Raw genomic sequence first — 10,207 nt, 5'->3', positions numbered from 1 at the left:
CTGAATTAAATCATTTCAATCCTTCAAATAAATGTAACACAAAAATGCAAAATACATCATTTACAGCTTTGTAAGCAAAAAAAAAAAAAAGTTTTTTAAAAATTTCTCCCCTGAGATTTATTTCCAGGGCATTTTTTTACATTTCGTAAGAATTAGAATTTTAGAATTACTTTATTATATGTATTTGTGTTTTCTTGTATGATAAATACTTGTATTTATTCAAATAATCAAATCAATCTAGCATTTTTGGTCATTGCATTCAAACAGAAACGTGTGATTGGTTGTAATGCTCAACGCTGCAAAAAAACAATGCATTAAAATATTTGATGCAGTGTAAGCAGGTCTAAATTTAATTTCCAACCCTGGCATGAAGTAATAAAGAAATATTCTAATCCTTACAAATACACAGTGTAAGACCCTTTCATGTCACCATCATGTGAATATTTTTACTAATGATCTTCCAAATAAATAAAAAAAAACTTTTATTTACACTTACTGGATAGTGTAAAACATCAAAATAAGAGAAATTCCTTAAGCTTTTTATTTTAACAACAATTTTATAACCCAACAACACATGGCCTTAGAGATATTTGTAGACTACTTTTTCTTCTACCGTCTGCATTTCGATTTTAACGGGGCATTTGTAAAAATGCGAGAGCAGTTCCTCTGTGTAACCGACGAGAAAGTAGAATTTCGACGGTAAGAGTTTCTGTATCATCACTGCACAGATGACCAGGAGGTTTCCTCTGCGTTTGATCACCACCTCATCCGCCAAACAGCCGTGAAACGTGCCGTACATGAAGCGTCTGACGAAGACGTCCTCCACTACACGCTCCGCCGCTCCATCTTCACCCTGCAGATTACCTACGGGAAGTGGAAAAGACTGTTATTCATGCACTTACAGCCCGTATAGCATCAGTAATGTTGGGAATCCAACAGGTGAAAGAAATTGGATGTAATACAAAGATGATATTCGTGACTTACTGGTGTGTTGTGAGAGCCAGCCCTTCCTGTGCCCGATGTCATGAGGGTGATACGCCTGCTCATAAGTTATTGGCTTGTCTCCTTTACCCACTCGAATACGAGCTGCACGGTTCTGTCAAAGAGAAGACAGATCCTCTGGGTTAAAAATACTGATTCTCCTGATACTGTAGGCAGTCAAATCTGCCCTTCTATAATATTCTACAGTAAAATAGTAAGTGAACACATATATACATGCATACACATAAAAAGCTGTAACATATTAATAATTTCAAACATTTTAATGTTTTTTTTCATACTTTTTTCATTTTCATGTAACCATATGTACCCCACTTGATTATATTTAGAAAACAAAAACATGTGCTTGTATAAACAAGATGCACAAAAGTCACATTACAAACTTACTGAACCACTGGAGTTCACATACCTTCAGACAAGCTGCAGAGCAGTGAATATTCCTGAAACATGCCGCAGAGTTTAACTGGCTGGTTACAATCTGAGAAAAAGATAATATTTGATAAATGACATTTACTTATTATCCAATTTAAGTCGTGCTTTCCATCCCACATTACATACAGTGCCCGTATCTATCTTTCTATATATATAATAACGCTTCTACGTCAGTTACACAAGATGTGGTAAATCCTCTCGATTAGAAACGTGTTATTAGTTAGAATAGCAAAAAAAAAAGTGTAATTAAATCTTACCGACAACAATTTTGTCTGCCTGACCAAGGACGTCGCCATGTTTTTGCTCATACACTGCACACGGCCGTCAGCGTCAAGAGCGCATTACTGCCACCTGCCGCACTGGAATTACATTTCATGCAGTGTAATGTGTATCAAATATTTTATTATAAATTCGTATAATAATAATAATAATAATATATATATATATATATATATATATATATATATATATATATATATATATATATATATATGTTTTTGACATTCTTTTGGTGAAGATGTCATTCGTTTGGCAATGTACCCACACAGAAAAAATTTGGTCAGATTTTTTTTTGTTTGTTTGTTCATCTAATATCGTTTTGTAAGTGACTTTTTTTTTCTGTTTTAAACAGAAAGAAACTAAACTTGACTACACGAAAAAGAAGAATATAAAGAATATAAGAAAATAAAACATTTTTTCCTGCTAGCTAAATTTCAAAATTTCACATACAAACTTAAAGTTAATCTAGACAAGTATACATGGAAATGATTGAAATTTCTGTTAATCCTAAATCAGTGAAAAGTGCCTGTATCTATATTATGTGTCCTCTCAAGATAAAAAACACGGTTACTAACCAGGGTAACCACAAATTAACCATGGTCTTGTCACACTAATCATAGTCTAACCATAGTTTTACCACTATATTTGGCCCGATCTGAAAAGATTCGCGAACACGAGCCGAAGTCCCGATTTGAATGAAATAATTCGCGAAGTTCCGATCTAAATCAAATGATTCGCGAACCTGCACCAAAGTCCCGATTTGAATAAAATGATTCGCGAACCAGCACCAAAGTCCCGATTTGAATCAAATGATTCGCGAACCAGCACCAAAGTCCCGATTTGAATCAAATGATTCGCGAAGTTCCGATCTAAATCAAATGATTCGCGAACCAGCACCAAAGTCCCGATTTGAATCAAATGATTCGTGAACCAGCACCAAAGTCCCGATTTGAATCAAATGATTCGCGAAGTTACGATCTAAATCAAATGATTCGCGAACCAGCACCAAAGTCCCGATTTGAATCAAATGATTCGCGAAGTTACGATCTAAATCAAATGATTCGCGAACCAGCACCAAAATCCCGATTTGAATCAGATGATTCGCGAACCAGCACCAAAGTCCCGATTTGAATCAAATGATTCGCGAACCAGCACCAGAGTCCCGATTTGAATCAAATGATTCGCGAACAAGCACCAGAGTCCCGATTTGAATCAAATGACTGAATCTGATAGATCTGAAGTCCCATTTGGCCAATCTGAATGATCTGTTTTACCATAGTTTTACCACTATATTTGGCCCGATCTGAACAGATTCGCGAACACGCGATTTTGAATCAAATGACTGAATTTGGCCAATCTGATCAAAATTATTCGTAGCGTCCCTACTGAATTCTACTCCCTTGAGTATAAAATCAAGTTTAATTCTAATTATTATATGCTAAAATGAAATATATATATATATATATATATATATATATATATATATATATATATATATATATAGTAATTCTATTATATTTATATATATATATATATATATATATATATACTCTATTGCATTTATAATATGTAATAAAATGAAACAAAACGTGTTTTATTTTGTACCCAGACCTTTATTTTGTACTGAGTGAACAGGAAGTGCCGTAGCACCTGCTCTGGAAAGATCTGTTGTTGTAGTGTTGTTGCAGTGCTGTTTGTCCAAGTTTTCTGCTGGTTTTCTGTTGCTTTACGTTTGTTTTCCATCAGCAAGTATCTAAATTAAACAGCTTCCAGTCAGATTTGATCCCGCTGAGCTGCTCAGCCATGTCTTCTCCGGTGGAAATGACTGAGTTGTATGATAACGCGCTGTTAGGGATCCTGCAGCATGTTGGAAACATTCAGAATTTTCTACAGGTTTATTTTGGGTTCCTCTATAGAAAGACGGACTTCTATCGCCTCCTCACCGGCCCACAGGACCGAATGGGCTTCCCGCCCGGAGTAGCTGAAAAAATGGTGTTTAAGGTACTGACTGACTCTTGTTTTGATCCATAAACTGACCAGATTTATAAGTAAGTATAAATGTAGCAGTACCATGGAGCAGTGATGACATCAGCTGAGAATAGCATGGCACTGAATGATTATTATATTCATGTATTGTGATATTTACATCACATATTATGTCAATATTTACATTACATATGCTTACCTTATTATATCAAATAGTACCATGGTACTTCTGTCTTGGTAGTAGTTTAAAAACATGGTGTTGTCTTGTCTTGCTGTTAATGTATGACAGCCTTGTGTCAGTTGTTGTGGGTGATTGTGACAGTAGTAACAATTTTATTTATTATTATTATTAAAAATAATGACATTATTAAAAAAATAAAAACAATGACATTATTCATAATATTTGTAACATGCAAATTTATAATTGATGTAGCGGTGTCTTTAAATGAATTAAAAATAATTAACGTAATTGATATTAATTTTATGCCACTTTATAATTGCTCTAAGTGTCTTAATAAATAATATAATAAATAAATATTTTTTTAAAATTAATTAAATAATAATTAATTTTTTAATTAAATTAAAATGTTGATTTTCTTTTTTGCCACTGTAACTATCCTTAAAGCAATTACATTTTTTTAATTAAAAATGAAAATTTATAATATAATTAAATATTTGTATTTATTTATATGTAATTTTTTTTATTATGCCACCACATTATAGTTGCTGTAATAAACTTAAGAGCCTATCAAATTTAATTGTTTTTTTGTTTTTGTTTTTGTTTTTGTCATTTTTTTCCATCAGACGTTTAAGTTATTTGAGAATCTCGCAGAGCAGGACAGAGAGAGGGCAGCGAGGTTGGCAGAGGAGAAGAAAGCTGCTCCTCCTGCAGTACAGGAGCTGGAAGTTCAATCAGAACAGGAGGCTGAAGCTCCTACAGAGGAGAAGAAGAGCACAGAAGAGCCTACACCTGTCCCAGCACCATCAGCACAGAGCACAGAGACGCGCAGAGAGGCTCCGAGCAGCACCGCTGAGCCATCAGGAGATGTACAGGCAGAAGGAGCCGCAGCGCCTTCACCTTCTGATTCTAATGCAACCAAAGTGTATGCTTGCCTTTTAAATCATTTGCTCAAAAATATGAAAACTGAAAGACACTATTCTTCTTTTGAGTGCTGTTTGCACTGTTAACAAGTTCTGTTTCACATTTCCAGTGGACAAGAAAGCTTTCAGACAAATGCAGACAGTTACAACGGTGCTGTCAGAGAAAAATACACCTGGTCGCAGGATTACACGGATGTGGAAGTTCGAGTGCATGTGGAGCCCAACATTGTTAAAGGCCGACAGGTGTGTGCTGCCATCCGATTTTATCAGTGTTAGTTTAGCAGAATCCTCATTTTAATCTTATCATCTTGCTGTCTGGTATTACCGCAAAGCTAATTTGATAACAGTCTGGTTTTCGCTCCATCTCTCTGTGCAGGTGTCTGTGGATCTGCAGCCAGGGAGGGTCCGCATAGCTGTTAATGAGGGAGGATCGCAAAGAGTCCTGATGGAGGGCGAATTTACACACAAAATTAACACAGAGAATTCCCTGTGGAGCCTGGAGCCCGGCCGCTGCATTCTGGTACACATTATGTTTTTTGGATGGTGCATTTGAAATGGTGATATATCAGCCAGCATAAGCATACATTTCATTTTCAGAATGCTCAGATAGTCTTGTCGGTTGATAAGTACTTGGTTTTTGAATATATATATATATATATATATATATATATATATATATATATATATATTTTTTTTTTAAGTTTTACTTAAATGCTTTTTGACCATTTTGTGTTAGTGTTATTTATATACTATTATCTACTACCACTCAAAAGTTTATGAACAGTAAGGTTATTAATGTTTTTAGAGAAGTCTCTTCTGCTCACTAAGCCTGTTTTTTTTTTTGATCCAAATTACAGCAAAAACAGTAATATTGTGAAATGTTTTTATTATTTAAAATAACTGCTCTCTATTTAAATATATTTTAAAATTTAATTTATTCCTGTTATTTCAAAGCTGAATTTTCAGCATCATTACTCCAGTCTTCAGTGTCACATGATCCTTCAGAAATCATTCTAATATGCTGATTTGCTGTTCAAGAAACCTTTTGTTTATTATTATTATCATCAATATTTAAAAGAGTTGAGTAAATTTTTTTCAGGATTCTATGACTAGTAGAAAGTTCCAAAGATCAGCACTTATCTGAAATAAAAAGCTTTTGTAACATTATACACTATACTATTCAAAAGGAGTCAGTATTAGGTTTTGTTTTTTGTTTTTTTAAAGAGATTAATACTTTTATTTAGCAAAGATGCATTTATAATGTTAAAAATGTTTTCTGTGTCAGATAAATGCTGTTCTTCTGAACTTTCTATTCATCAAAGAAAGCTAAACAAATTCTACTCAGCTGTTTTCACCATTAATAATAAATGTTTTTTGAGCAGCAAATCAGAATATTAGAGTGATTTCTAAAGGATCATGTGACATGGAAGACTGGAGTAATGATGCTAAAAATTCAGCTTTGAAATCATTAAAATTATATTTTAAAATATATTTTACAAAAAAACAGACTTGGTGAGCAGAAAAGACTGTTAAAAAACATTAAAAATCTTACTGTTCAACAACATTTGACTGGTAGTGTAGTTTTTAAGTCATACTTTTTATTTAATTTTTTTTTTTTTTCACTTTTAGTTCTCATTTATTTCCACTTAGTAATTTTAGTGCTTCAGCTAAACAAAAAAAAAAAGAGTAAACAAAAAAGACTTGAAATATAGTTAAGTTTTTTTTATTTAATATTTATATTTATTTTATTTCAGCTTTTTTTTTCAATGAATAAAAATATTTTAGTAGTTTTAGCTACAGGGTTTCTGTGTGTCAAAAAAGTCTTAATTCACCCTTACACAAGTTGAGGCTTTAAAAGATCTTAAATTTACACAGACAATCTTCATTTCATAAAGTCATGGCATTAAATGTTGCATGCACTGAAAAAAATGAATATCCTCTGTAGTTTTGTCTTGTTTTATAGTACAAGTATAGTACAATATGAAGTCTTGTTTTCTCAGAAATTGAACAAAATGAAGTGTTAAGTTAAACACAAAAAATTAAGAGTTTATGTTTAAAACAAGAACAAACTGTCATTTGTCATTGGGTATAATTTTTCCCCTAATGAATTATTTTTCTTGCCCCATCACTTTTTGATTAAATTCAGAGAACTCAGAAAACAAGACTTCTTATCTCATACATTTTTGCATCTCAAGTAAATGTATATTGACTTATAAATATTTAGACATTTGCACTGGAAGGCAAGACATAACTTTTTTGCAATGCAGTAAAAGTTATTTCCAAATTCTTTACTTTGGTCTTTAAACATCTTAAAACATCTTTAATTTTCCTTCATAAAACCTGCAGAAACCCCAAAGTTAACAATAACAATCCTGTTTTGTGTACATCTCATCTGCTATCATTAAATTGTATTCTGTATACATTGTATTATATCTCTAGATATTCTATGGACTTTAAATTAGTATTATTTTATTAGCTGAATATTTTGAGGCAATCTAAGCTGGATACAGATCCAATGTTTTTTGTTAGTAACTGTAGATGATCAATTGGATTTTTCTTCCAGCTGTCCCTCAGTAAAACTGGAGAAGTTTGGTGGAGTGCCGTGTTGAAGGGTGAGGCTGAGATCGACGTGAACCAGATCAACCGGGAACGCTCAATGGCAACCGTAGATGAAGAGGAGCATGCCGTACTGGACCGCCTGTCGTTTGATTACCACCAGAAACTTCAGGGGAAACCACAGAGCCATGAGCTTGTGAGCAAGCAATGAAAATTGTTATTTTCTTCATTTTCTTCTATTTTGCTTCAATACTGCTCAAGAGCATAAAAGAGTTCAGTCCAAGGACACTTAGAATAGTTCACCCAAAAATGAAAATTGCTGAAGATGTACTCACCCTCAGGCCATCCAAGATGTGTATGAGTTTGTTATTCATTGGAACAGATTTGGTGAAATGTAGCATTACATCACTTGCTCACCAATGGATCTGCAGTGAATGGGTGCCGTCAGAATGAGAGCCCAAACAGCTTTTCACTTCACAAGACGTTAATTGATGGACTAGAGTGGTGTGGATTACTTGTGGATTATTGTGATGTTTTTATCAGCTGTTTGGACTCCCATTCTGACGGCACCCATTCACTGCAGAGGATTCATTATTGAGCAAGTGACGTAATGCTAAATGCCTCCAAATGTTCTGATGAATAAACAGACTCATCTTCATTTTTGATGCCCTGAAGTTGAGTGAATTCACAGCAAAGTTAAATTTTTGTGTGAACTATTCCTTTGAGAGCTGTGGTAATTGTTTGCATTAGAAACTATCAGGGCATTGCATTGAAATATATTTTACTTTATGTTCCAGAAAGTCCATGAGATGCTGAAGAAGGGCTGGGACGCTGAAGGATCTCCATTTAAAGGTCAAGAATTTGACCCCTCTATGTTCAACATCCCACCCAGTGCTGTCCAGTTTTGAGGTCACATGTCAGTGCCAGATGTAAAGTCAGCACTTACTGTAACACACACACACGCACATAAGAGTACAGCGATGGTTTCTCAGTGTCAGTTTCTTGCAATGCCACAAAATGAACAGCAACAGTGTTTGCACTGCACATCTCATGCCAATATAAACTGATTCGCTGACACTGATCGTTATCTCTTGTTTAGTTGCTGTCTGGCATGCAAAATAGGCCGTTGATCATTTATAATTTTTAGTATTTTATGAAATCAGTTGACTGAGATTTTCTTTGGCCGCGTGTGTCTGTGATCTTACATTTGCCCAGTTACTGACTGTATTCAGGATTTATTGTTTGTTAGTTTTCATACTATTTCAGTGATCTACAATAGCAACAGTGAAACAAAGTTTCATCAGATATGTTAAAAGTTTGCGCTGTTTCTTTAAAACAGCTGAAGTTCAAAAGGGGAAAAGAAATTCTTTCTTTCACTTGTTTCCATCATTTGCATCAGATTTTTGTGCCTGAAGCTAATAAAACTTTTTGCAAACGTTAAAGTTGTCTTGTTTGATTTTTATATTGATGTCACACTGCGGTAGATAACAAAGTATTGGCACAACACACACTGGCTGATCTTTCATTTTGTTCTCGGTGACCCATTTTTGGTGTTGATTTTGATATTTGTTTTGGATGATTGTCCTGTTCCAACCATGGCTCATTATAAGATTCCTAGCACAGTCAGTCAGGTTTCTTTTTTTATTTGCTGGTATATTGGTATTTGCTAGAACGCATTTGAATAAGATGTTCAGGACCTCTGGCAGAAAAATAGGCCCACAGTATTACAGACCCGACAGTATATTTAACCGTGGGCATGGTGTACTTTTTATTCCTCAGTGCCAAAAAGTGCTTTTTTAGCTTCATTTGACCATTAGAAACCAGTTCCTTTGAACTTCTAGTAGTGTCTGGCAACTAAATATGCTGGAGTTTGTTTTTAGAGGAGTGAGGAGAATTTTTCTTGAAACACTCCCAAGCGACTTGTGGTGTAGGCGCTGTTTGATATTTTTTTTTAAGGCTTTTTTGACCCTAAGAGTAAACTAATTTCCACAGTTCTTTAGCTGTGGAGACTCTTTGGGCACTCAAACTATCCTCCTCTTCGCCTTGTATTAATACAATACAGACACACATCCTCTTTCAAGCAAATTCACAACTTTTACTGTTGACTGAAACCTCTAAATTATTGCGCTGAGTTGGAAATGGGAATTTTCAATGCTTTAGCAATTTGAGTGTTACCTCATATTTACCCTGCTGTACTAAAAATATAAAATAGGTAAACATAATTAAAGCATAATTAAAATTTATCTACACATATTTTAATACTAATATTTTAATGTTATTACAGGCATTCATTTACACATTAAATTTATGTATAAAGTGTTTTCACGACACGTCATCAGTTGACCATATTGGCGACATTGAATGTAAACAATTCCACTGAACCAAACGAAACTCGCATAATTTGCTGATTATTGCTGCTGAAAATGGTCAATTATTGTCATGGTTTGAGCTGTACTAATTCGGTCGGACCGGGAAAAATATTTTGGATTAATATAGACTGCCAAAAGTTATAACAAATCAAGAAGAAGAGTGCAAAAAACTGTCTGAGGAACAACAGGTGTTTAAATTGAACCAGGGCAAGAATCTTGACAACATTTGTGTTTGTTCTTATCATTTTCGGTCAGGTAGGTGAAATATTAAACTAATACCCTAATACTGATCATACATATCTTTACCACCTATTAACTTTAGTTTGTCACAATAGTCCTACTCTACATGATTTTACAGCTTCCACACGTTTTTTCATGGTTTAAACAGCATAAATTAGCAGAACAACGTATTCAGTAGTACATCAACAGAGCAATCCATGCTGTTGTTTACATCCGAGTATCGCCAAATATGGCCGCACATCCGG

The 10,207-nt window shown here is 34.2% G+C and overlaps 2 protein-coding genes across 2 annotated transcripts; one reads left to right on the top strand and one right to left on the bottom strand.

Moving 5' to 3' along the window:
- Window positions 1–518: 518 nt before the first annotated feature.
- mrps24 (mitochondrial ribosomal protein S24) lies at window positions 519–1,788 on the bottom strand. Its single transcript, XM_051121419.1, has 4 exons — window positions 1,689–1,788; window positions 1,409–1,477; window positions 985–1,096; window positions 519–864 (listed from the first exon to the last, which is right to left on the bottom strand). The coding sequence occupies exons 1-4, from the start codon at window positions 1,737–1,739 to the stop codon at window positions 581–583; spliced, it is 516 nt and encodes a 171-aa protein (XP_050977376.1). The 5' UTR covers window positions 1,740–1,788; the 3' UTR covers window positions 519–580.
- Window positions 1,789–3,348: 1,560 nt separating this feature from the next.
- Window positions 3,349–8,618, top strand: nudcd3 (NudC domain containing 3). The gene is made up of 6 exons (XM_051121974.1): window positions 3,349–3,711; window positions 4,501–4,799; window positions 4,908–5,040; window positions 5,174–5,317; window positions 7,361–7,549; window positions 8,151–8,618. Exons 1-6 carry the CDS (start codon window positions 3,514–3,516, stop codon window positions 8,259–8,261), a joined length of 1,074 nt encoding a protein of 357 aa, XP_050977931.1. The 5' UTR covers window positions 3,349–3,513; the 3' UTR covers window positions 8,262–8,618.
- Window positions 8,619–10,207: the final 1,589 nt, after the last annotated feature.

This window comes from Labeo rohita, chromosome 10, assembly GCF_022985175.1.
Source record: "Labeo rohita strain BAU-BD-2019 chromosome 10, IGBB_LRoh.1.0, whole genome shotgun sequence".
Classification (NCBI taxonomy): Eukaryota; Metazoa; Chordata; class Actinopteri; order Cypriniformes; family Cyprinidae; genus Labeo; species Labeo rohita.
Note: the sequence above shows the minus strand (reverse complement) of the source record. Positions and strands in the feature narration are given on the sequence as shown.